This window comes from Malania oleifera, chromosome 2 (assembly GCF_029873635.1).
Source record: "Malania oleifera isolate guangnan ecotype guangnan chromosome 2, ASM2987363v1, whole genome shotgun sequence".
NCBI lineage: Eukaryota > Viridiplantae > Streptophyta > Magnoliopsida > Santalales > Ximeniaceae > Malania > Malania oleifera.
Genome location: NC_080418.1, coordinates 96,359,572 through 96,386,424, shown reverse-complemented (window position 1 = coordinate 96,386,424; position 26,853 = coordinate 96,359,572). Strand labels below are relative to the sequence as shown.

Genomic DNA, 26,853 nt, shown 5'->3' with positions numbered 1-26,853 from the left:
AAGTGCCCCCACAAAGAGCTACTCGGCACAAAGGCTCAACGAAGACTGCTCGGCAAAGCCAAAAGCGTAGTTGGATCGGATCAGGTAAGCCAAAGCACGCCCCAAACCTGACTCGGCAAGATGTAGATAAAGAAGCAACAAACATGGTAAAAATAAAATAAAATAAAATAAAATAAAATAAATATAAAACACGCAACATTATTTCAAATCGGATCATCATCCGGATCAGACACAACTAGGTTCCACAAAGCCTAAAAAGAACAACTTTCGAACTTTGGAAACGAAATTCAAAATTCGAAACTAAAAGGGGGGGTAACTGATATACCCAAAATATATTACCTACCTAGAGAAGACCCGAGCGCAGCATTAATGAGGGGAATTACCGCCCAAGTCAACCGCCACACCGAAGCAATTGACGCCCACTTTATAATGGCCAAAGTGATCCACACCAACGGGGTAATAATAGAAGCGATTCACACCCACGCCATAACTCACCAATAAATGGTGTATCACCCCGAGGTCAAACTTTCACTATAAATAGGGACTTGAAGAAGAGGCTAAGGTATCTCATTCTAAACTCTACTTTACTATTACATAAAAAACTTCTCAAACTAATCGCTGAATTAGGCATCGGAGAGACCCCCCGGAGCACATCCCGAGTCCTCCAAACCTTGCTTATTTATCTCTTTTCAGGTAGTTGTGATCAAGGATCGTGAAGGTCGTTCAATATTTTGCTACAACAAAATATAATTTTTTTTTTTCTAATTATGCCCTCAATTAGGAGCTGCTAGCCTTTTACACATGATGTGAATAAATTTTTTTTTTCTTTTTGGCCTTTATTTACATAATGCCTTTAAAAATAATTTTTTTCCAATTAAGCCCTTAATCAAGAGCTACTAGCTTCCTATACATGATATGATTGAAATTTTTTTTCCCATTTTGCCCTTAATTATGTACTGTTAGCATGGTACAATTTGTCTTTGAAAATATTTTTTCATTTATTTCTCTTAAGTACATAATGGCAGCATGGTTCAATTGTCTTTGAAATTTTTTTCCCTTCTTTATCCTTATTAAGCTTATTTCACATTGTCTACCTCAAAAAAAAAAAAAAAAACATCTCTATCAAATGGAAATCAGCCTTCAATTATACATCAACAACTAATTGGAACAAAAATAATAATTTTTCAATAATTAAATTCATATATAAAACTATACATTTTTTATGATATGCTCTCGTTATTACACGTTTAGTATTAGTTCACAACTCACCTTGTTAGCAAAAAAAAAAATAAAGTAAGAATTGACCCATGAGGAAGTCTCAAAATGTGAAGAATATCAAAGTTTCAGTCACATCATGTGTAGGAAACGAGCGCTTTCGATTGAGTGTATAGCTATAAAAAAAAAATTTATTTTTTAAAATTATTTTTAAAGATATTATGTAAATAAGAATAAAAAGGGAATAAAAAATTAGTTACATCAAGTATAGAAAGTTAAGGGCTCCTCATTGAGGACATGATTGAAAAAATTTACTGTTTTTAACTTCCGTTTGGATATTAACAAGAAGTACATAAGAGAGGTATGAGTATCATAAATTCAATGTTGAGAAAGAAGAATATTAGGAGAGATATTGATGTTTTGACAAACTTAAAGAAGTGGTGAGTGTCTTTAAAGTGGTGAGTGTCTTTTACATATAATAATAATAATAATAATAATAATAATATTATTATTATTATTATTATTATTATTATTATTATTATTATTAATAAGAGTTTGCTGCCCTTTGGTACTTTATACGGGTGCGCTGAGGGTGCCGGTGGGATGCCCACCAAACCCCACTTTGTTTAATTTGTTGCCATATTTTATATTTGAAAACATACTACTTTCAAACTAGCCGTTACCATTTGAAACCACAGATCAGGCTCTCTCTTCTGGACAGAAAGGAAACCTGAAGATAGCTTGCGATAACCTGAAAATAGCTCTCTCTTAAACCCCTTCACTTCTCCGATTCTTTTTCAATCAAGATTGATTTATCTCCCCTCTCTCCGCAAACCCAGTAAAAATGTTCACAGAAGGTTTGGATGAAAGCGCAATAAACTGGATCAAGCAGGTGAGGCTGTCATTTCCAAAATTCGCGATTATATTATTTTATTATTTGCTGCGTGTGCAATAAATCGCCTTCTTGTTTCGCTTCTGTTTCTTCAAATGGGGCTTCTGTGGCCGCCATTTACCCATAAGATTTGGGTTTCATTCTGGGATTGATTGTTTCGGAAACATCCTCCAATGTATTTAATTTTCCTCTTCATTCTTCTGTTTGCAGTCAAGAGGACAGCAACATAGCATCAGAACTCAGTTTCTCATGCGACCCATTTCTAATTATGTGTTTCTTTCTTTTTCTCGTTCTATTTGTTTCTCATTTTCTCTCTTTGAAATCCTAAAAGTGCATTTCTTTATTGGCGTCTGCAATTTTTTTCGCCCATCTTGAATAAATCCAATTTATAGTTCTGGGATCCCAGAGGAAGTGCCGCTTTCGTGGCTTCTTTGTATCTGACAGACAATAATCCAACCTTAGCTGGCTTAGATGCAGATTGCTGCTTCATGCAAAAGAAGTACTCAAGAATACAATTCGAAATAGCGCAAGAATTAGTACGAATCAGCAGCATCTAAGTTAATTTATGTTTTACTTTTTATTCCTTTTTTTGTGTCCTGAATGGTTGAGGTAGAGGGCGCTGTAGGGCAAAGAAGAAAATAGTCCACAAACTAAATTTTGATTTAACAGGTGAGGTGGCTTTTTAAGCAAGCTGAACGATGAAAATCTTGAACTCTAAATTGTTATGTAAAGATTTTTTCTTTTGTTACGATGAGATTTATGACGATATTTCTGTTAAATCTAGTTGCTTGACACATCTCAGTGGCAATTCCTAAATCTATGCCTTATCCTTACTGCACATGATCTGCACTGAAACTTGCAGGGATCAAATGCCGAACAAGTTAAATCTCCTTTAGCAGAGAAGTTTGGATCGAATTCATTTCCCAAATCTCCTTTGGTTTGCAATAGCCCCAGTTGCGTGTCTTCCCCTGTTTTGCCTCCACTGAAGTTCCATTCCGGGCTGTTGGGATCCCACAGCATTGTAGCTCCCATCCTGGATGCTGATGATGATGATGGCACTGATGACAATGACGAGAGCGTGGCTTCAGCTCCGGATGCTCTGGATGGAAATTGCTCTGATCTTTTAGAGGATGAAAGTTCAGAACATAATTATACTGATTTTTCGGGGAAGCCATCTGTATGGTGTTGCAATGAAGAAATACTTGACTTAAAAACCAGCCCAAAGCTGAATCAAAATACTATCACCAGATCAAATGGCTGCCGTGGATCTTCCATTATTAGAGGGTTGTCAAAGGAGAATATCAGTATTGATATACCAGTTAAGTTCGAAAGACGTAATGATGGTGAGTTGCGTTCCATGGGATGTGCACAACGAAACTTAACCCCAGGTGGCAGCTGTCAGCCTCACCGACAAGTTCTTGAATGCAATGAAAGTGTAAGAATTTATGCTGCTTTTGAGTATATAAAATGTGTGGGTAGTGTGACACGTAAGATTGTTGGATTGAAGAATAAGCCATCTCAGTCCTTTTGTATTGAATACATTAACAATGTTGATGGTGGTAGCAGGGCATTCCAAATCATGAAAGATCACTGAAAGATGTAGCGGACTTGGGAACTCCCAGTGCACCTCCCATTATTGATTCTGAAAGAGAAGGATATAGACTAGAAGTTGATGGTAGACAAACAAGACCTTCTGAGGTTTTGCCAGAAACTGAGACTGGCAAAGCTAGTTGCGCATCAGGGCAGTTGGAGGGTTTTTCCAACAGTAAAGAATCTTCATCAGATTGGAGAACACAATCTTGCAAAAGCAGCGAACTGGGCGAAAGGTATTCTAGTCATGGCCTCATTTGCTCCCTGCGACGAAAACTAAACCCTAGTTTTCCTCCAACAATATCCTGAATTTTTTTTTTTTTTTTGCTTGCCAGTCAACGGAAAACATTATTAGGAGAATCAGATGCACAGATACCTTTTCGGCAAGCCAACACTATGGATAATTCGCCATATTATGATGCTAGGTGAGGTCTACATTAAGCTCCCTTTGATATTAGTGAGACAATTGCTCACATCTTGTATTAGTCCCCCTTTCTAGTTTGATGTTTCATGTGGACCTAAAGATTTTCCATATTTATGTATTTGGGTATTTCCCTGACTAAAATGCAGCAACCTGATACTAAATCATCTAGGCCAATTCATTGGAGAGCCACCTTGCACTTGTGTGAAACACAATATGCACAGTATACATGCAATCACTTTCCTATTCCAAGATCCGAAAAATTTTTCTGTTTTCTTTTTGACTTGGCAATTTATCATTGCAGCGATCAATTTGCCTGGCAAACTTTGATAGCTTATGATGCTTGCATTCGTCTATGCCTACATGCATGGGCAACAGGCTGCACAGAGGCCCCTGAGTTTCTACATGATGAGTGCTTTGTTCTCCGCAATGCATTTGGGTAAGCTACATTTGCATATACATGCTGGCTTCTTCTTGTTCTCAATGCCAGTTCCTGAGACTGAATGGACATCTTTCCATGTGACTATTCAGACTGCACAAGTTTTTGCTCCAACCACGTGGAGTGCAACCAATGGAAGGGCGGACTGCCAAGTGCATGGAACAGATACGCTCTTCGAAGGGAAAGAACATAGTCGGAAATATAAGAGTGGAAGGTAAGGCCTAAGCCACAGAATATACTTTGAGATGCATGGAATTTGTATTTTTTTTTTATCTTCAGGATACACTTACATGCTTGAAAAAATAGGCTTTGAACTGCTTTTCTTTTGAATAGATTGTTTGTGAACTCTAAATTTTGATTTTTATAAATTTTTTCTAATCAGATTTCTTCATAATTACTTGCCACTCTTACAATTCTATTTTATGATGAATGCTTAAAATTTGAAATCAATTTTGAGATGCTATTAACTGTTTTGTTTGATAATTGCAGTAATGAGGCTCTAAGATCTCTTCATTATTACTTGTGGATCTTCTAATGCTATTTCTTACTGGATTCTCAAAATTGAAATCAATTTTGAGATACTATTAACTGTTTTGTTTGATTATTGCAGTGAAGAAGCTAAGAATGATACCAAGGCAGAAACTTAAGAGCACATACTCACGGGGCTCAATATACATGCAAGCGGGGGCAGATTACGTCCGACATCTTTCATCATTTCTGAAAGCCAGCATAAGTTCTTTTGGACTGCCCTCACTTTCAGTGATGTCAGAAGGTTGGAGTTTCTTGAAACAATATTTTGGAATCTATTCTTGTCATCTTTTATGTATTGTGTTTGTATGCTCTCCTCTGTCTACTCATTTTTATGCATATTTTTGTATATAAGCAACCTTTCTTTCAATGAACTGATCTCTGCACAGTGTTTGTGCAAGCCACAATTTCTAAAAACTTGATAATGGTTTTTGTAGGTGAGCTTTTTCAACTAAGTTTTTCCATACAAATCCTCAATGTGAAAATTTTGAATGGCCAAGAGGGACAAACTTCTGTTAGGACCCTGTGAACATCCAGATCAAAGTGACACCAAGAATTTTACGTGTTTCGGTCAATAACGAGCTACATCCACAGAGCACACACCAAAATTCACTAACTTGCCGAAAATATTACAATTCTCTCTCTCTCTCTCTTCCTCCCTTCTTCCTCTCAGCTCTCTCTGCACTCTCTCTGTGCTGTCTCTGCACTTCTGTTCTGTGCTCTTATAAAACATCTTCCACAGCCCTCTTTTTATAGGCTTGGAAGTTTAAATGATAATTAATACAAATCAATACAAATTGGAAGTTTAAAACTAAGAGATTAATGGAGAATAAAAGCATGCGTTTTCTGACTCAGCTCAACGCGTCTCCAGCTGTGTATCTGGCTCCATCTCTAACAACTTCCTTGGAAGGATGATTTGAGTTATCCACATTCATGTTAGGGACTAGTCTGCATTTTTTTGGCAAAAACTAGAATCTTTGCTGTCTGTAGAGCTATTATCAGTCTGTACACATTTCTTTTTTAGTCAACAATTAAAATATTTTCTGTGTTTGTTGTAGAGCCACTATCGTGCTTACTCCACCTGAAGAGTTGCAGAGAAGACACTATGGATGAGCCAGGTTCTGCTGTTTGCTTGCTACCTGGAACTGGTGACTACCATGTATTGTAAGTTGCTAATTTACTTTATCTATAATATACTTAAATGTTAAAAAGGTTTCCTTGTAGCCAAAATTCCAAATTCAAGTGAAGAAATTAACTCCTGTAAAATTTTCTATTATATGCTTATCTTTCACAAAATATATTCGACTTGGTCAAGAAGTTATGCACTTGTCAGTATTTGACCAAAGATACTCCTGCAAAAAAAGGTGATTTCTAGATCATACTCTGAATTATCTATTGCTTTTTCAATGATAATTCCTATGCTGTCACAAGGTACATGACCAGATTACATCAGCCTCCATTGAATTCTATTGAACTGTAGATCAGGCCCTTCAATGGAGGCTTACTCAATAGTTTAGAATTAAGTTTTTTGGTGAAAAGTCGGTAAGATGTGCATGTAATTTTAGTTTTCCAGAAAGCCAAGGAGATGCTCTTTCGGTGGAAATCCAGGATACAAAAAAATGTGTTCAAGGTCGAGCCACGATTGCAATTTCATCCTTGACTGACAACCCTGTGCGTATTCTTCTACTTCTAATACTAGACCTTTTATAACTATATCACCTTTTTTTACCATCCATGTGACATCAACAAAATTGTCTGGATAAAGCAGAGTGACAGAATACGATGGTGGCCAATTTTCCATGATGATCATGAATGCGTTGGGAAGATCCAGCTCTCCATTGGGAGCACAATTACGTTTGATGAGACTAGCCATGTAAAGGTTTGAAATTCTCGAACACAACATCAAGTCAGAAAAGCCTCATCAAATTCCCTCGTGTTTGATTTGTCCTTTTTCTGTTGAAAATAGAACTTATTTCAAATTTGCAATTATGGTCCGCATTCTTGATGAGCCCTTACTGATATCATTCCCTCTTATATTAATTGCTTTAAAAAACATTTAAATAGTGAGGTGGTTTTGGGTGTGTTCAGATTTGATATATTAAAGTCCTTGATTCCTAAAGGACCACATATAACATGATTCCCTTTTATATTATTTACTATTCAAAGCCCACATTCATGGATCCTTTTTCCCCTATTTTCGCCTGTTACAGAGTGGACCTGTTGTAGAAACTCTTGCTTATGACTTATTGCTGGAGGCGGCTATGCGTGCACAGAATTTTCATTCCCGAAACTTGCGGTTACATGGACCTTGGAAGTGGTTGTTGACAGAATTTTCTGACTACTATGGAGTGTCAGACTCATATACTAAGCTAAGGTAGTTACATTTGTAAATTTTCTCTTGTCGATATAAATTTTTGGCCTCCTATTTTTCCCTTGCAATATTCTCTCACACTTTATATCTTCATGTAGACATCTCTCACATGTCATGAATGTGGCTACTCCTACGAAACATTGCTTGGAGCTTGTGCACGAGTTGCTTGATTCCATTATCAAGGCTAGAAGTGAGAAAAGTTTAAGTCGACAGGAGGTAAGCCTCTTATACAATAACCATTTTACATCCATTATCTTGCTGAATCTCCTCTCCAAATACAACCTCAACAATGATTCATTGTAATGAAACAATGTGGAGTGGAAAACCTCTACAGATGGACCACATAAAATTCCATTGTAAATCTTTAAAAAATTGAAGAATCAAAGAAGAAATACAGCACTTACGGTTAGGATAAGAGAACAAGAGCAATTTTTCTTGGAGCCTTGGATTGATATAGCTCTAGGTATGTCCTCTTATAATAGTAGTAAGAATTAAAAATATTTAAGTACAAAGATACCTCCACTCAAATTTAGAAAGCCTACAGCTAGCGAATTTAATCAAATGTACATACGAGGGATTAAGGAATATTCTAACATAAGTGAATCTTTGAAATTCTAGCAAACCCCAAAGCCTTCTCAAAACAATTGAGAAGTTGCACTGTGGATGTCACGCCCCGAACCCCGAAATGGGACCCAAGGGTGAAAATGTAATTTAACCTGTCCCTGTATTTGATAAAACATCCAAAGATACAGTACAATGGATGAGGGTCCGACCCCGTGGGGTTCCCAGACACCCTAAACACATCCAAACACAATCACATACACAGCGGAAAAAGGTCATCTATATACACATATGTAGTACCATACCAGAGTCTATACAAGAGCAGAAACAGGCTCTATCAAAATGAACAAATGGGGTGCCCAAATACATCTCAAAATGGCAACCCATCACAATTACAGTCCTAGCACTTACCCAAGCGCTAACCGCATTACACCGGCCACTACGCTCCCTACACCAGAACGCTAGTTCCGGTTACTCAAAGGACCTGTAAAAATGTATGTATAGCAGGGGTGAGACACCTCTTAGTAAGGAAGAACACAAGTTATATCGGTATGTGGCATTTGAGTGTTATCATGATACATTAACATGCATGGATCAATAGTCAAAACAACCAAAACAGTTCTAGTATTTTCACAAATCAAGCAAAACAATCTGGTGTCGTCACACCCTTCGGCTCGAAGCCGAATTGTCTAATGGTATTTCACACCCTTCAGTAAAAACCGGTGATCTGGTGATATTTCACACCCTTCGGCCAACGCAGGCAGTCTGGTGATATTTCACACCCTTCGGCAAACACCGGTGCCCCTAATAACCTGGCATAGCGTCAACATTGAATCGGTGCAGATCCGGTGTTCACACACCCTTCGGCTCAAAAGCCGGCCAATCTAGTGGTATTGCGCACTCTTCGACAAAAGCCGGATTTTCAGACCTGGAACAATTCGGAACCCCATTCCTATTTCATCAAGATACAACATATGCATACTCATATAACCAAACAAACCACACCCATTTGGCAATCTAAATCATGGTTTTCCAAACAAATACAGTTTAAACAAGTCAAGGCACGGTCATCCCAATATCACAATATAAATCAACATATACCCACGATTTTCAACAAAACCAGGGATGCAGCCTGTCACCCCCTTTTCCCAAAACTGTAATAATGAAAAACCCATAATTTTCCCTGTTAGATCCCCCCAAATAAGTAGCCAAAACACACATAGGACCGTGAACCACAGTTCCACCGAGTTCGATTTCAAAAATAACCAATATAAACATAGTTTCCCTTACCTTTTCCTCGAATAGCAAATCCCAAACTCCAAGGCCCCTAAACAGCGAACCGAGTTCCAAAACCTACAAATCAAAATACAGAATATGCTCACAAGATTGTTACCTATAAAACTACAGGATCAGAAATTAAAACTGAGCCTTACCTCGATTTTTCACCAAAACCCGAAAATCTCCGAATCGAGATTCCGATCCATAGAAGTTGTAGAGAATCCTTCCACGATCCTCGTAGTAACTTCAGATTTCCAATTCCATCAACGATCGGGGAAGAAATCTAGAGAGAGAGAGAGAGAGAGTAGGGAGAGTTCTAGAGAGAGAGAGAGATAGGATTGAAGTTTTCTTAGTGAGGAAGTAAAGGAATTTCTATTTATAGCCCTTTGACCCGGGCAATTTCGTCAATGAAATGGTGTTCTCGTCGACCAATCTTTCACTAACTTCGTCGACGAATTGGTGGCCTCGTCGACGAGTCCTGATATTCCTGATTTCCAAAACTCCTCGGCTTCTCCTCGTCGACGAGTCTCTAAATTTCGTCGACGAGAAGAACAAAGGCTTCGTCAACGAAATCTGCCAAATTCCCAATTTGCCCCTCTCTTATTCATTTAAACCCATTTATCACGATTCGGGTTCTTATAATCTCCCCTCCTTACAAAAATTTCATCCTCAAAATTTGTCATCTCTCATTCACGAACTTATACATACAATCAAATACACATATACACAACTCAAGGGAAAGCTGGCAACCACTACAGCGTAGTCCCATCATACACACACACATACATACCCTCACTTATGGCGGAGGAATACCGTGGTTACATATACAATGGTCTCAGGAGTTCACAATGCACACACACTCCCGATGACTAACCACCTATCCCAACCCACAGTAGGATCATGTACAAGTGCTCAAAACAACTGTGGATACTTCCGGCATATTTCCGTTTCTAGTTCCCAAGAAGCTTCCTCAACCTCGTGGTCTTGCCACAATGCCTTCACTAACGGTATCTCTTTAGTACGAAACTTCTGAACTTTACGGTCCAGAACCTGAACAGGTATCTCCTCATACGCTAAATTATCCCCAATTTCCAACTCATCATAACTAATAACATGTGAAGGATCCAACACGTACCTCCTCAACATGGATACATGAAACACATCATGGACCCTCAAAAGTGCTGGAGATAATGCAACTTTGTAGGCTACTAGACCCACTCTCTCAAGTACCTCGAATAGTCTGATATACCTCGGGCTCAACTTGCCCTTCCTCCCAAATCTCATCACCCCTTTCATCGGAGCGATACGCAGAAATACCTTACCTCCCACTTCAAACTCTAAATCACGGCGGCGAACATTTGCATAACTCTTCTGCCGACTCTGAGCTGATCTAATCCTCTCCCGGATCAAACCCACCTTCTCAGACGCCTGCTACACGAGTTCAGGTCCTAACTCCTGACGTTCACCAACCTCATCCCAACACAAAGGAGATTGACACCTCCGACCATACAAAGCCTCGAATGGTGCCATCCCGATACTAGACTGGAAGTTGTTATTATAAGCGAACTCTACAAGTGGCATAAACTGTATCCAGCTACCACCGAAGTCTAACACACAAGCTCGCAACATATCTTCCAATATCTGAATTGTCCTCTCTGACTGTCCATCAGTATGGGGGTGGAACGTTGTACTAAAAGTAAGCTTCGTCCCCAATGCCTCCTGCAAGCTCATCCAGAATTGAAAAGTAAACCTCGAATCTCGATCTGACACAGTGGACACCGGTACCCCGTGCATTCTCACAATGTCATGCACATACAAATCTGCTAGCCTACTCAAAGGATAGCCAACTTTCATCGGTATGAAATGAGCAGATTTCGTCAATCTATCCATGATCACCCAAATAGCATTCTGCCCATGAAGCGCTGGTGGCAATCCGGTCACAAAATCCATGGAAATATGCTCTTATTTCCACACCGGAATAGGCAAAGGCTGCAACGGCCCTGCCGGCCTCTGATGTTCAGCTTTCACCTGCTGACACATCAGACACTACTCCACGAACTGAGTAATCTGCCTCTTCATACCATACCACCAGAAGGTCTCGTGCAAATCCCGATACATCTTTGTACTACCAGTATGTACCGTATACATAGAACGATGCGCCTCCTCTAGAATCGTCCTTCTAATCTCATCATCGTTCGGAACACACAGTCTGGTTCCAAACCTCAGCACACCTCCCTTAGAGATGTTAAACCTTGTAGCCAGTTCTTACTGTACCTTTTCCGTAACCTCTGCCAACTCTGCATCACTAGCCTGCGCGGCTTTTATACGCTCAAATAAGGTCGGTTGGACCATCAAACCAGTAAGATAAGTCTGATGATCACAACCACTAACTCTATACCTGAGTTTTCCAAATCCCGTCTGATGTGACACTGAGTTACAACCGCAGATACAGCTGTAGGCCCTTACTTCCGACTCAACGCATCAGCCACCACATTAGCTTTCCCCGGGTGATAACTGATCGTGCAATCGTAGTCCTTAATCAACTCTAGCCAATGCCTCTGCCTCATGTTTAACTCCTTCTGTGTGAAGAAATACCTGAGACTCTTATGGTCAGTGAAGATCTCACACTGCGCCCCGTACAGATAATGTCGCCAGATCTTCAGTGCATACACAACAACAGCCAACTCTAGATCATGCGTAGGGTAATTCTTCTCGTACTCCTTCAGTTGCCGAGAAGCATAAGCTACTAACTTACCTTGCTGCACAAGCACACATCCCAAACTCTTTAGAGACGCGTCACTATAAATCACAAACCCACCATCCCCCAAAGGAATGGTCAACACTGGAGCAGTAACCAGCCGGTGCTTCAACTCCTGAAAGCACTGCTCGCAATCACTGGTCCACTCAAACTGGACTCCCTTCCTAGTCAATCGAGTCAAAGGTCCACACAGTTTAGAAAAGCCCTCTACGAATCGACCATAGTAACCCGCCAGTCCCAGAAAACTCCGAACCTCCTGCACATTCTTCGGCCTTACCCAGTCGACCACAGCTTCAATCTTGCTAGGATCAACTGATATACCATCCCCAGTAACCACATGGCCTAAGAACGCAATCTAACTCAACTAGAATTCACATTTCTTTAACTTAGCATACAACTTCTTCTCCCTTATAATCTGTAACACTAACCTCAAATGTTCCATATGCTCTTCCGTACTCCTCGAGTATACCAGAATGTCAACAATGAATACCACTACGAATTGGTCCAGGTACTCATGGAAAACCCTGTTCATCAGATCCATGAACACCGCCGAAGCATTTGTCAACCCAAAAGGCATGACCAAAAACTCATAGTGGCCATATCTGGTTCGGAAAGTCGTCTTCGCTACATCCTCCGCTCTAACCCTCACTTGATGATATCCTGACTACAAGTCAATCTTCGAAAAGACCCGCGTTCCCTGCAACTGGTCAAAGAGATCATCTATACGAGGTAAAGGATAGCGATTCTTCACAGTTACCTCGTTAATCTCACGGTAATCAATGAACATCTGCATCGATCCGTCCTTCTTCTTCACAAATAGTACTGGAGCTCCCTAGGGCGAAACACTAGGTCGAATGAATCCCCTGTCCAGTAATTCCTATAACTGCTCCTTCAACTCCCAAAGTTCTGCTGGAGCCATCCGGTACGGAGCTTTAGAGATCAGTGCCTTACCGGGCAGCAACTCTATTGCAAACTCCACCTCACGATCTGGAGGTATACCAGGTAAATCATCTGGAAACACATCCAGGAATTCGTTGACTACCCGAATGTCCTCGAGTCTCAACTCATCCCGCAACAGTTTCTTCATACAAGCTAGGTACCCCTGACATTCGTCCAAAAGTAGCCTCCTCGCCTATAGTGTCAACAGAATCTGTGGCATTGGACGCACACACGATCCCACAAATTCGTACTCCTGCTCCCGAGGAGGTCTAAAAACTACCACCTTCCTACAACAGTTGATCACAACATAACTGGAGAACAACCAATTCATCCCTAGAATGACATCGAACCCCGACATGTCGTATACCACAAGATTCACCGGTAAAGGCTTCTCCTGAATTTCCACTGGGCAGTCTACCAACATCTTCCTACAGAAAGATCACTCCCAGATGGCGTAGTAACAGATAACACCTTATTCATGTCTCGGGTCTCAACCCCACATCGTCCCACAAAATTCATAGACACAAAGGAATAGGTTGCACCCGAATCAAACAAAACAAAAGCTTTATTCGAAAGCAATAATAAGGTACCTGTCACCATGTTACCTGCATGCTCAGCATCCTCCAGAGTAAGAGAGTATACTCTGGCCGGAGCTGTATTCGCCTGAATGGTTCTCCGAGGTATCTGGTTGCTTCCTCGGCTCCCACTGGTTGCAGGCACATCTCGCTTCGGTGCATGACAATCATGAAACATGTGACCTGGCTGGCCACAGTTATAGCAGTTACCCCCAAATGACTGGCACTCACCCTCGTGCCATTTGTGGCATTTGGCACAACGTCCACGAGTTTGGCTCCCCTGTGAATCTTGGCGCTCGGTATTCTGACGATAACTCGAGCCTTTGCTTCTCTTCTTCCACGATCCCTGACGAGACCTTGTCTGAGAACCAAAAGGTACTGTCCTCTTCCTCAATTCCCGATCTGCCTCATCCTCTCGGATACCAGTCTCGATCATCGTGGCCTTATCCACCAACACCAAGAACTCGCGGATCTAAAGCATACCCACCAGTCTGCGAATATCCTTCCTCAAGCCCTTCTCGAACCTCTGAGTCTTCTCATTCTCACTCGAGATCATACATGGTGCAAAGCGGGACAGCTCTATGTACCAAGCCGCATACCCCTACACCATCCAACTCCCCTGAGTCAGCGCAGAAAACTCATCTGCCTTTGCATCATGTACTGAAGCCGGAAAGTATCTGTCAAAGAACACCTCCTTGAATCGGCTCCACGTCATCTCCTCAGGACCAGCTCTCTGCTTCTCCTGCAGATTCACTGCAGTCCACCATCGCCCGCCTCCCCAGATAGCTGGAAGGTGGCATAAAAGACTCGCTGCCTATCCGTGCAATGCAAGACCTCCAAGATCCTCTCAGTCTTCTCCACCCAATCCTCTGCAATCGTCGAGTCAGGTCCTCCAGAGAACATCGGAGGATGCATGTGTGTGAACCTCTCAATGGTGCATCCCGCAGCAGTAAGAGAGCGCTTGCATCTCCTCACACTCCGCCCGATCTCCCGTAACACCAGCCTCGTCAAACCTCGAGGCACAAAAGGAGACCCATCACTCGCAGTCTCCTCGGAACCACTTCCCAGGTTATTATCCTTGGGCTCCATGCTGCAACACAATAGGAATCTATCAGTATCCCTACAACAGATATAGCTAACACAATGATCTATACTAATCGTGTTAACTACTCCCTGCCAGGTCTAGGTCTGTCCTATCACACCGACACGAAAGTCATCAATGATCTGCCCTGCTTTTACTGGAATCGTCATCCCAGGAAAAACACAGAATACCGTCGACAAATTTTAGTCTAGAAACCGAACAACCCTCAACCAACTCTACCCATATCCACATCCTATACTCTGGTATGTACTCACAACTACGCCTAACCAAGTCTACAAGATCTAGTAACCTGATTAGCTCTGATACCAAGCTGTCATGCCTCGAACCCCAAAATGGGACCCAAGGGTGAAAATGTAATTTAACTTGTCCCTATATCTGATAAAACATCTAAAGATACAGTACAATGGATAAGGGTCCGACCCCGTGGGGTTCCCAGGCACCCTAAACACATCCAAACACAATCACATACGCAGCGGAAAAAGGTCATCTATATACACATATGTAGTACCATACCAGAGTCTATACAAGAGCAGAAACAGGCTCTATCAAAACGTACAAACGGGTGCCCAAATACATCTCAAAATGGCAACTCATCACAATTACAGTCCTAGCACTTACCCAAGCGCTAACCATAGTACACCGGCCACTACGCTCCCTACACCAGGACGCTAGTTTCGATTACTCGAAGGACCTGTAAAAATGTATGTACAGCAGGGTGAGACACCTCTTAGTAAGGAAGAACACAGGTTATATCGGTGTGTGGCATTTGAGTGTTATCATGATACACTAACATGCATGGATCAATAGTCAAAACAACCAAAACAGTTCCAGTATTTTCACAGACCAAGCAATACAATATGGTGTTGTCACACCCTACGGCTCGAAGTCGGACTGTCTGGTGGTATTTCACACCCTTCGGTAAAGACCAGTGATCTGGTGATATTTCACACCCTTCGGCCAACGCCGGCAGTCTGGTGATATTTCACACCCTTCGGCAAACGTTGGTGCCCCTAGTAACCTGGCATAGCATCAGCGTTGAACCGGTGCAGATCGGGTGTTCAAACACCCTTCGGCTCGAAAGCCGGTCAATCTAGTGGTATTGCGCACTCTTCGGCAAAAGGCAAATTTTCAAACCTGGAACAATTCGGAACCCCGTTCCTATTTCATCAAGATACAACATATGCATACTCATATAACCAAACAAACCACACCCATTTGGCAATCTAAATCATGGTTTTCCAAACAAATACAGTTTAAACAAGTTAAGGCACGGCCATCCCAATATCATAGTAGAAATCAACATATACCCACAGTTTTCAACAAAACCAGGGATGCAGCCCGTCGCCCCCTTTTCCCAAAACTGTGATAATGAAAAACCCATAATTTTTCCAGTTAGATCCCCCCAAATGAGTAGCCAAAACACACACAGGACCGTGAACCACAGTTTCACCGAGTCCGATTTCAAAAATAACCAATATAAGCATAGTTCCCCTTACCTTTTCCCCGAATAGCAAATCCCGAACTCCAAGGCCCCTAAACAGCAAACCAAGTTCCAAAACCTATAAATCACAGTACAGAATATGCTCACAAGACTGTTACCTACAAAACTACCGGATCAGAAATGAAAACCGAGTCTTACCTCGATTTTTCACCAAAACCCGAAAATCTCCGAATCGAGATTCCGATTCATAGAAGTTGTAGAGAATCCTTCCACGATCCTCGTAGTAACTTCAGATTTCCAATTCCATCAACGATCGGGGAAGAAATCTAGAGAGAGAGAGAGAGAGAGAGTAGGGAGAGTTCTAGAGAGAGAGAGAGATAGGATTGAAGTTTTCTTAGTGAGGAAGTAAAGGAATTTCTATTTATAGCCCTTTGACCCGGCAATTTCGTTGACGAAATGGTGTTCTCGTCGATGAATCTTTCACTGACTTCGTCGACGAATCGGTGGCCTCGTCGACGAGTCCTAATATTCTCGATTTCCGAAACTCCTCGGCTTCTCCTCATCGATGAGTCTCTGAATTTCTTCAACGAGAAGAACAAAGACTTCGTCGACGAAATATGCCAAATTCCCAATTTGCCCCTGTCTTATTCATTTAAACCCATTTATCCCGATTCGGGTTCTTACAGTGGATGATGAACATCGTATAAACTTTTTAGTGCTGTAGTTGTCTCTTACCATGGTTTACTTAGATGAACTTTTAAGTGTGTATACTTATAATTACCAACAACTAGTTTGCAAATTATATTTGAACTTTTTCAAATTTTATTCATAATTTTCCCGACTTACCTCTGTCATTCAGTCTAATGATTTTTAAATGCTAAAAAAACTGTATTACTTTTTATACACATCTTATCAAAATGGCTCTTGATTTTTCTTTAACATGTCCTCTGCAGAAAAGCATATTGTTGAACTGTGAAACACAAATTGAGAGTCTCCTGGCAATTGTTTTTCAAAACTACAAGTCACTAGATGAAGCCTCTCCTACAGGTCTGGCAGATTTGTTTGTGACAACTTCTGAGATTGCTGCGCCAGCTCTTGCTCCTGCTGTTCAAATATACACTCTTCTTCATGATATACTTGCTCAAGATGCACAAACAATGTTGAGAAACTATTTGCAGGTGATTCATTTATCATTAAGGATTATTGACTGATATATTGGAAAAGAGATGAAAATGTATAGGCATGTATAAAATGAAATTGAGGTTCATAGATCTCAAACAAATCACCATCCCTAGTACATGGTCCAGAACAATTCAACAATTCAAACTTCATCATATGCATCTACATAGCTTATACCTTTGAAATAGATGTAAAAGTCTGTGTTAATGTTTCAAGGAAAGTTTTCCTGTGCTGTGTAATTAAAGCGCACAGTTGCAGGATCAATACTTTGCACAATAGGTTCCCAGTTATGGAGAAATGAGAACCGCATACCATGGGATGGTAGGCTGAAACTAGAATGACTATCATATGACTTACTACATGGTTGCTTGGCAAAGTTAAGAATTTAAGTCCACAAAATTAAGTTGGTCTATTATATATCAGGCAAAGTTAGAGTTTATACCTAAGAGATTTCTTTCCAGGCAGCAGCAGCAAAGAGGTGTCGAAAACACATGATGGAGACTGATGAGTTAGTTGCAAGCAACACTGAGGGTTCCCTTATGGACCTGATGACTATTTCTACAGCATATCTGAAAATGAAGAACTTATGTATAAACATGAGCAATGAAATTCAGGCTGATATCAAGATCCATAACCAGCACGTATTCCCCAGGTACCAGCAACTTTTTTGTGGATAAAAGCCAATGGATGAACAACACACATTCAAAAAACTCACTGCCTGTGAAAATGGAACAGAAAAAAAAAAAAAAAAAGTCATGAATTTTCCAAGTTCAACTGATGTGAATGAGTGTTTGGGTGCATGGCAAATAACATAATTTACTTATTGCATGAAGTGGCACATTAAAATTCGTTCAAAAGGAAAAGTTCAACTGATGTGAGTGAGTGAGTGGTACAAAGTTATGCTACAGTAGAAATTTGTGCATGCTAGGAACTTCAATGGTTGATCATACTCATATTTTTTCTTGCAAATATCTCTTGCTTTCAGCTCAATAGATCTGTCAAACATCACTGCTGCTGTTTACAGCGCCGAGTTGTGCAACAGGCTTAGATGTTTTCTTGCTGCATGGCCTCCATCTAGCCCATTGCCACATGTAAATGAACTGTTGGTAGCAGCTGCTGAGTTTGAAAGAAATCTTGAATTGTGGAATATGAGGTTGGTTAAGGACACTTCATCAGAAGTCCTTAATGTTATATATAGTTTAAATTTTTCCATATTTTTGAAGGAAAAGAGGTGTTGCATCTCAGAATACAACCAGAGCATGATAGCAGCACTTATTAAAGTCCTAATGATATATGCAAGGCATTTTTGCTAACAGCGCATGTTATGTATTTGCTGCAGTCCAGCGCAGGGAGGTGTAGACTCAAGGACCTTGTTCCACAATTACATAATGGTGTGGGTAGAGGATATGCAACTCAACTTGCTTGAACTTTGCAAGGCAGAAAAGGTAGCGCTTTCTCAAGCATCATTATGGTCACTGCTATGGACAACCCCCAAACCCTGACTCCCTTCCCTGATCCCATGTCCCAGGGAAAAAAGTTCAAGCCCATGCCAAAAGTATTGCTAACTAGGCCTGTTTTGATAATGCACTTGGTCCTGATCAGGATTAAATTTTGCAGGTTCCATGGTCTGGAGTAACTACAAATCATTCTACCACACCATTTGCAGAGGAAATTTATGGGAAAATCAAAGGCAACCTTATTGAGTACGAAGTACTGATCAATCGGTGGCCGCAATATTCCCTGATTTTAGAGAATGTAAGTTTCAATATTATATTTTAACAGTCTACAACAGAAGGCCACCAGGATTGACTCCCCCCCCCCCCCCATACATAAGCCCCACACAAAACCATATGCACACATGTATAATGCACACGTCTACACACATTAAGATTCTGTAAAATTGTAAAGTTTTGTAAACTTATGTTATTGATCTTTTGGAAGGCGGTTGCAAATGTGGAAAGAGCAATCATAAAAGCACTGGAAAGGCAATATAGTGATAACTTGACTCCTTTGAAGGACAGCATTCCAAAAAGGCTGAATATGCATGTTCAGAAGCTAGCAAGAAGACAGTCAGCGACACTTTATTATGCTCCTGCTCAAGTAAGTGCTTAACATGCAGAATTTTATTTTATTCTATTTTATTTGATGGAAAATTTAAATTTATATAATTCATCTAAAAGATTAGGCTATCAAGCGCAAGTGCAGCTTTAGAGCTTCCATTTCATGCAGAGTTATTACAACATAGCTTCACATTTGGATCACCCAATTCAAGACGCTTTCTTGGTGGGATCAACACCGGTTGATGACTTAAAAATCCATTTACAAATTTGAAATACAGTTTTTTAAAACTGGTGAAATAATTTAGACATAATGATACCTTGTCATTCAAGATAGCTTCACATTTGGATCGCCCAATTCAAGATGCTTTCTTGGTGGAATCAACACTGGTTGATGACTTAAAAATTCATTTACAAATTTGAAATACAGTTTTTTAAAACTGGTGAAATAATTAAGACGTAATGATACCTTGTCATTCAATGTTGCATGTAATTTGGACAATTTGAGAGGAGTCTAGGGCCAATCACCTGTTATGTTGTGCATAAAAAATGAATCCCAGTGGCAAAATGGCTCAGGAAACATCCAGGACATTTCTCAGTGGGATCAAAACCCTGGGTAATGTAATGATCCAAAGTTCGTTTACAAAATTGAAATAGGGTTTATAAAACTGACGAAATAATTTAGAGACAATAATATTTTGCCATTCAATGTTGCATGTAATTTGGACATTTTGAGTGGAGTCTAGGGCCAATTGTTGAGAATTCCACTTGTGAGTTTGTCTCACATTGAAAAAATTGAGTGGATGATGGGTGCTTGTACACATAATTGGGCCCAAGACCTAATAGACTTAAATTTTTGGGTCAAGTTGGTGTTGTCGAGACATGAAGCTAATTCTCCTCACATATAGTTGGAGGACCAAGTGTATGACTGAGACCAATAAGGATCATCTAGGCCTGGGATGGATTCGAATAGGGTCAAGACGTAGGAGGTAGGATTGGTTCGAAGACACGTATTTCCGTTCAAGGGGGAGCAGTTAGAACTGACAAGTTATGGTGTGAATAAAAAATGAATCCCAAGTTGCAACATGGCTCAGGAAATATCCCAAGAGCATTGCCTTTGCATTATTTATAGCATTTATATGTGTGCATGTCTTGGTTGTGTGTGCGCTATTGTGTTTATTACAAATGTCTGACTTCCGCTTTCTTCCCTTTGGCAGTTGGGAACTTTTCTGAACACCATCAAGAGAATTCTTGATGTTTTACACTGCAGAGTGGAGGAGATCTTGAAGTCTTGGGCATCCTATATGCCTGCCACCGGAGATAGGAAGTCCCTATTTGGGGAGCAGATGAATGGAGTAACTGTTCTGTTGAGAACTAAATACAAAAATTACGCGCAAGCAACAGTTGGAAAGCTCATTAGCAATGTAAGCATTACCCAGAATCCAATTTCCCTTGCACACATTTGACACTCGCAAAAAAGGAAATTTCTGGTGAATGAATTCTACGTACCCCGACTCACAAGAACCAAAAGTACAAGGTAGAAATTTGAAAAATAAATAGACAATATGGAATTAAGTTGATGAAGCAATTGTAGAATACATGTACAAGCAACTGGAGAATCAATCTCTCAATGCAATGAGCCCAGTGTTGCAATTAACTGCTATTTAAGCATTATAAAGATACAATGCCAAAATAGCATAAATTTATCACAGGAGAAAACATCACAAAGAAAAGATAAATTTCTGCATTTTCTACCCAATCAAAAGAGCATGCGTTTTATTTTATTTTATTCCAAAAATCAAAGATTTCTCCAGTCATAATTTATATGTATATAAATGGTCTTCACAGATGCAAGTTAACCGAAGCACGCGGCTTAAAAGGGTTCTAGAGGAAATAAAGGAAGCAGATGGAGAGGCTGAGATCCGCGAGAAAATGCAAATGTTGAGTTCCCAACTCATTGAATCCATATCAAATCTGCATGAAGTCTTTGCGAGTAGGATTTTTGTTCAAATATGTCGTGGATTATGGGATGCAATGGGACAGGTGAGCTACATTTTACTGTATCAACAGTTCCATGCGACTTCAGGAATTCACATTTCTAACGCACTTCAGTTGCATAATGTTTACTAGACCGTACTGAGTTTTCTGGAGGGCAGGAAAGAAAACCGAGTCTGGTATAACGGATCATATTATGCTCTTGGGGTGAGTTCCTTTAAGACCATATTTGCATTTTTAATTTGGATTTGTCATAATAGATCAGTTCCAGCTTTCAAATCATCGGAAAATCAATTAGTTTTGTAGGTTTCCAACTATGCTTCTCACTCTCAGTTTGTGTTTGTAGATTTTGGACGACACATTTGCTTCCCAAATGCAGCGATTACAAGGGAACTCCTTGCAAGAGAAAGACCTCGATCCCCCTCGTGCAGTGATTGAAGCCCGATCAATTCTTTGCAGGGACACGACGAATGCAATAGATCCAACCACTTATTTCTACATTTAGTGAAATGGAGGCCATCTAGTTAGGCCTCTGGATTAGATTAAATTATTTGTGATTTGTTATCATATTCTTTTTGTAAATGTAAATATATGCAATTCTTCTAAAATTTGATATAAATAAAAGAAATAAAGCTCTCATGAGATGGTTCTCATTTCTTTGTTCTGTTGCCAAGCTCCCCTGCTCTGCTAGTTGTAAGAATTTAATATTGTTATTTGCTGAAAACAGGATCTTTTGCATGCGGAAAAATAAAGAAACCATAAATTCACATACCGGCATCGTTCATGGTCTATATCAATTGAGAAGAGCACACGTAGAAATTGCTTCTCTCGCTTCACCCCGATCTCTTTCTGTACTTCACCAGATTTTATGGGAGTAGGGCTAATGAACAGAGAGTAAAGGTAAAGAGAGGACAATTCTTATATCTCTTATCTCTATTACCATTCAGATTACTCTTCGGCTACTCTCCATAACAGTAGCTATATAGGAAACCTTTCAACTTCCAACCATTAATCTCACATCATTTTTTCAAAGATAATATCTTTAGTTAACCCATAAATGTGTCCATTCATTCCCCTTATCATAAGTCATTACCCTTATCACATGGGGCATATGTCATTCATGTGGGACACATGGACATATGCCATTCATGTGGGACAGATACTTACATTCTCCCACTTAGCCCATATGAATGACATTAATACGGATTAACAAGATAACCATAATATGCGCATAACATTAGCTTATGCATACTTTAGTGAGATTACCATAATATCATAATTAAATAACTCACTAACACGAGTCATGGCGGTAAATATCAATAAAGCGACATATTCCCTTCCATGTACTACAAATGCTAGCAAATCACTTAATTATAATCCATAATATGAAGTAATCATAATGTCCCTATAATGTCTTTGTCAAAGACCATTCATGTTATCAATAATTCATCTCCATAATTACGTAATTGATGGTAAATAGGAAAAATTGTTCAGAAACACCATTAGTGATATCATTACACATGTTACAGAACAAAAACATAAAGATCCATAATCATACATCAGGGATTACAACAAAGACCCATGTGATCAACATGTTCCTTAAATGTCTTTAGTGCCAACCCCTTAGTTAAAGGATTTGCTATCATGAGCTCAATCCTAATATGTTCTATAAGCACTGTCTAATTCTGAATTTCCTCCTTAACGGCCAAATATTTGAGCTCCATATGCTTAGCGCCATTAGAATATTTGTCGTTCTTGGAGAAAAAGACTGTTGCAGAATTATCACAATAAATTATCAGCGGCTTGGCAATACTGTCTACAATTCCAAGTCCTGAGATAAAGTTCCGCAACCACAAAACATGAATTATGGCCTCAAAGCATACCACACATTCAGCTTCCATAGTAAATGTTGCTATGATAGTTTATTTGGCGCTTTTCCATGATATTGCTCCTCCAACTAATAGGAACAAATAACCAAAAGTTGACTTTCAACTATCAACACAACCAGCAAAATCTAAGTCGGAGTAACCAATCACCTCCAATTAAGCTGATTTTCGATACGTGAGCATACTGTGTCTTGTTCCTTTTAAGTATCTCAAAACCTTCTTGGTAGCTTTCCAATGCTCTGTTCCGGGATTACTTTGGAATCTCCCGAGCATCCCAACTGCAAAACTAATATCCAGTCTCATAGAGGTTTGAACATACATCAAGCTTTCAATAATAGATGCAAAAGGAATATTTTCCATTCTTCTTTTCTAATGCATGTGGACAATACTTTTCACTAAACTTGTCCCTTATACAAATAGGAGCAGGAGTGGCCTCACATTTAGCCATATTAAATCTTTCTAGAACTTTATTGATATATCCCTTCTGAGACAACCCTAAAAATCCATGTGATCTATCATGGAAAATTTTAATTCCTATCACGTAAATTGCCTTACCCATATCTTTCATTTCAAAGTTCATAGAAAGAAATCTCTTGGTATCATTTAGTAAATCAAGATCATTACTAGCAAGCGATATATCATCAACATACAAAATCAAGAAAATAAACTTGCTCCCACTAACCTTTATATATATACACCGATCAACAGTATTTTCCTTAAATCCAAAGGTCGCGATGGTATCATTAAACTTAAAATACCATTATCTAGAAGCTTGTCTAAGTCCATAAATTGACTTCTTTAATTTGCATACCATATGCTCCTTTCCTTTAATCAAGAAACCTTCAGGAAGATCCATATAAACCTCTTCTTCTAAATTCACATTCAGAAAAGCATTTTTCACATCCTTTTGGTGTAACTCCAAATCAAAATGAGCCGCCAGAGCCATTATGATCCTAAGAGAGTCCTTTTTAGATACAAGATATAACATCTCTTTGTAATCAACACCTTCCTTTTGAGTGAAACCCTTTGCAACAAGTCTAACTTTATGTCGTTCAATATTGTCATTATAGTCGTGTTTGTTCTTAAAGACCCACTTACACCCAACTATTTTAAAACCGTCAGGCAAGTCAACAATGTCCCAGACTTTATTTTGTTCCATTGATTCCAACTCATCATTTATAGCATTGATCCACTTTTCAGAATCATTACTTTCAATGGCTTGTGAAAATGTAATTGGATCTTTACTAGTCCCTAAATCATAATCAGATTCTTGCAGATATACCAAATAATCATCAGAAATAGCCGATCTCCTTTTTCTTTGAGATCTCCTTAATGCTATTTCTTGTGATTGTTTTGCAACTGGTTCAATGGTGACATTCTCATTACAAAGTGACTAATCACTAGTTTGTTGTTCAATGTTATCATATTGTTCAATAACTAGAGAAACAACAATTTTTGTTAAAGGTCTAGATATCCAGATAGGAACTCTAATTTCTTTGATGACCACATTAGGTGATACATCACTCCCACTAATTTCACCATTCTCAAGGAACTTGGCATTTTCGGTCTCAACAATTCTCATACTATGGATAGGATAGTAAAACCTATACCCTTTAGACTTTTTTGGATAACCAATAATGTATCCGCTTACAGTTCTAGAATCCAACTTCCTTTTATGTGGATTATAGATCCTAGCCTCTGCTGTACAATCCTAAACATGAAAGTTTCTTAAACTCGGTTTCCTTCCCATCCACAATTCAAAAGAAGCTTTCTGAACTGCCTTACTAGGAACCCAATTAAGCACATATACAACTGTCTTAAGGGCCTCCATCCACAATGAAATGGGTACTAAGGAGTTACTTAACATGCTCCTAACCATTTCCATAAGAGTACGATTACGCCTCTTAGCCACACCATTCTGTAAAGGCGTACCAAGCATTGTGTATTGTGCACAAATACCATGTGTTGACTCAATAAGTCCAATCTTATTTTGATAATGACTAATCACTTAGAATTTTACCTGTACATTAAGATTTTAAATAGGATTATTACTTAGCACGCACGGATGGTAAAGATGTTATGGAGGCCATAAGGAACTTAAGGCACATAAGAATTGACTCATTCCATGGAAGTAGAAGAGCAAAAGGATGAAGATGGTTCAACTTTTTAATTGTAATTTGTACTTAGTCTTATTTGTTATTACATGTCTCATAAGATATGATAGGAAGCTCAAAATGACCAATAAACGGACCCTAGAATGCATGTTTTTAATGACTTGTTAATATACACTTGACCTAGGTTGGATTTACATTTTAGAAGGTTAATAGAGCTGAAAAATAGGGTGCTTGTCGACTAGTCCCCTGGCCTAGTCAACGAGTAAATGTCAAGACCCTAATTTTCTCAAACCGACAACTCGTCAACTAATCCCTTGGTCTCGTTGACGAGCGAGTGAAGGACACTCATCGACGAGTCTGTCGGGCAGACCTGAAGCTACAACGCACAACAGGAAAATTTTTTTTAATTAAAATATCTTTTATTGATCCAATGGTTAGAAAACGTCCATATGCTGAAAATGCCTATAAATATCAAACCCTAAAACTTATTTTACACTTTTTTCCAACACTTTATAAGATTCAAACACTTTTGGGCATTCTCTCAATTTTCAAAGGGAATTCACTCACATCTCTTGCAAGCATCTTTGGTATTGAGGTTTGATAAAGAAAGTATTTTCTTTGGGTATTCAATCTTCATATTCAACGTTTTTCTTCTTTTGAACTCTTATATTTAAAGTCTTACTGAGAGCAAAAACTCTAGTTTTCCATATATCCTTTGTTTGAAAAATATTTTGGGAAAAAAGTTTATACTAGGGCTTGAATCTTTGAAGCATTCACTTTCATATTTTTATTCAAAGATTACATTTTTGCAAAAGTTATTTGAGAGCAAACCCTAGGATCTCCAACACATATATTATTTGAAAAATCATTTTTTGGTGATATATTGCATTGGATTTAGATCTTTGAAGAAACTCATCATATATATTTTTATACAAAGATCATATAATCTTCTTTTACAAAAATCATATTAAGATCAACGCATTTACTCCATTGAGCTTCACATTATATCTTGAGAGAGTGTTTAGGATTTCATTGTACTCATTAGCTTATTGGAAGCATCTCAGTGTATTCAAAATTATTTTTCGTCACTTGTATTGACGGTTCGAATTATGAACCAAGAGGAGGAAGCTACGCCTCTTGTAAGCAGTAGAGTGTAAGGAGGTAGCTACGCCTCTTACAAGCAGCTTGTTCCAACACCATCTATATCTCAGAAGACTTAGAACATAAATGTACAAGAAAAAATATACACAGCCCAAAAATGATATCAAAATGTTTATCCCTTTCTTTTTTTATAACCCTAAAAATGCTATATCCAACTCGAGCTCTCTAAGCTAGATCTCGTGGTGGTCCTGAAAAAGATAAGTTTGTATTCGGGTGAGACACATCTCAGTAAGGGAAGAAACTATATATATTAAAATAGCGTGTGGTCAACTTGAGATTTAATCAACATTTTAATATCATTTGCAAACCATTATCACAAATTCTGAAATCATTTTCTGAACCTGATCATAC

General features: G+C 39.2%; 1 protein-coding gene across 2 annotated transcripts; it reads left to right on the top strand.

Moving 5' to 3' along the window:
* The first annotated feature begins 1,896 nt into the window (after positions 1 to 1,896).
* Positions 1,897 to 22,005, top strand: LOC131148823 (uncharacterized). Of its 2 annotated transcripts, none has more exons than XM_058098753.1 (22): positions 1,897 to 2,107; positions 2,970 to 3,542; positions 3,674 to 3,933; positions 4,033 to 4,122; positions 4,423 to 4,557; positions 4,650 to 4,771; positions 5,168 to 5,329; positions 6,144 to 6,249; positions 6,651 to 6,756; positions 6,854 to 6,964; positions 7,296 to 7,459; positions 7,555 to 7,672; positions 17,064 to 17,288; positions 17,751 to 17,941; positions 18,275 to 18,442; positions 18,629 to 18,734; positions 18,907 to 19,044; positions 19,231 to 19,389; positions 20,564 to 20,770; positions 21,195 to 21,389; positions 21,477 to 21,548; positions 21,688 to 22,005. In XM_058098753.1, the coding sequence occupies exons 1-22, from the start codon at positions 2,060 to 2,062 to the stop codon at positions 21,844 to 21,846; spliced, it is 3,615 nt and encodes a 1,204-aa protein (XP_057954736.1). In that variant the 5' UTR covers positions 1,897 to 2,059; the 3' UTR covers positions 21,847 to 22,005. The 2 variants fall into 2 exon arrangements, with proteins under 2 accessions (XP_057954736.1, XP_057954737.1); XM_058098754.1 differs by having other exon boundaries at positions 1,915 to 2,107; positions 18,332 to 18,442.
* Positions 22,006 to 26,853: the final 4,848 nt, after the last annotated feature.

Excerpts from the sequence above, each read along its gene's own strand:
- LOC131148823 (XM_058098753.1), top strand. The coding sequence starts at position 2,060 with ATGTTCACAGAAGGTTTGGATGAAAGCGCAATAAACTGGATCAAGCAG. Across the intron at positions 3,934-4,032 it reads AGCAGCGAACTGGGCGAAAG|TCAACGGAAAACATTATTAG; the intron begins GTATTCTAGTCA and ends TTTGCTTGCCAG. Across the intron at positions 4,772-5,167 it reads CGGAAATATAAGAGTGGAAG|TGAAGAAGCTAAGAATGATA; the intron begins GTAAGGCCTAAG and ends TGATTATTGCAG.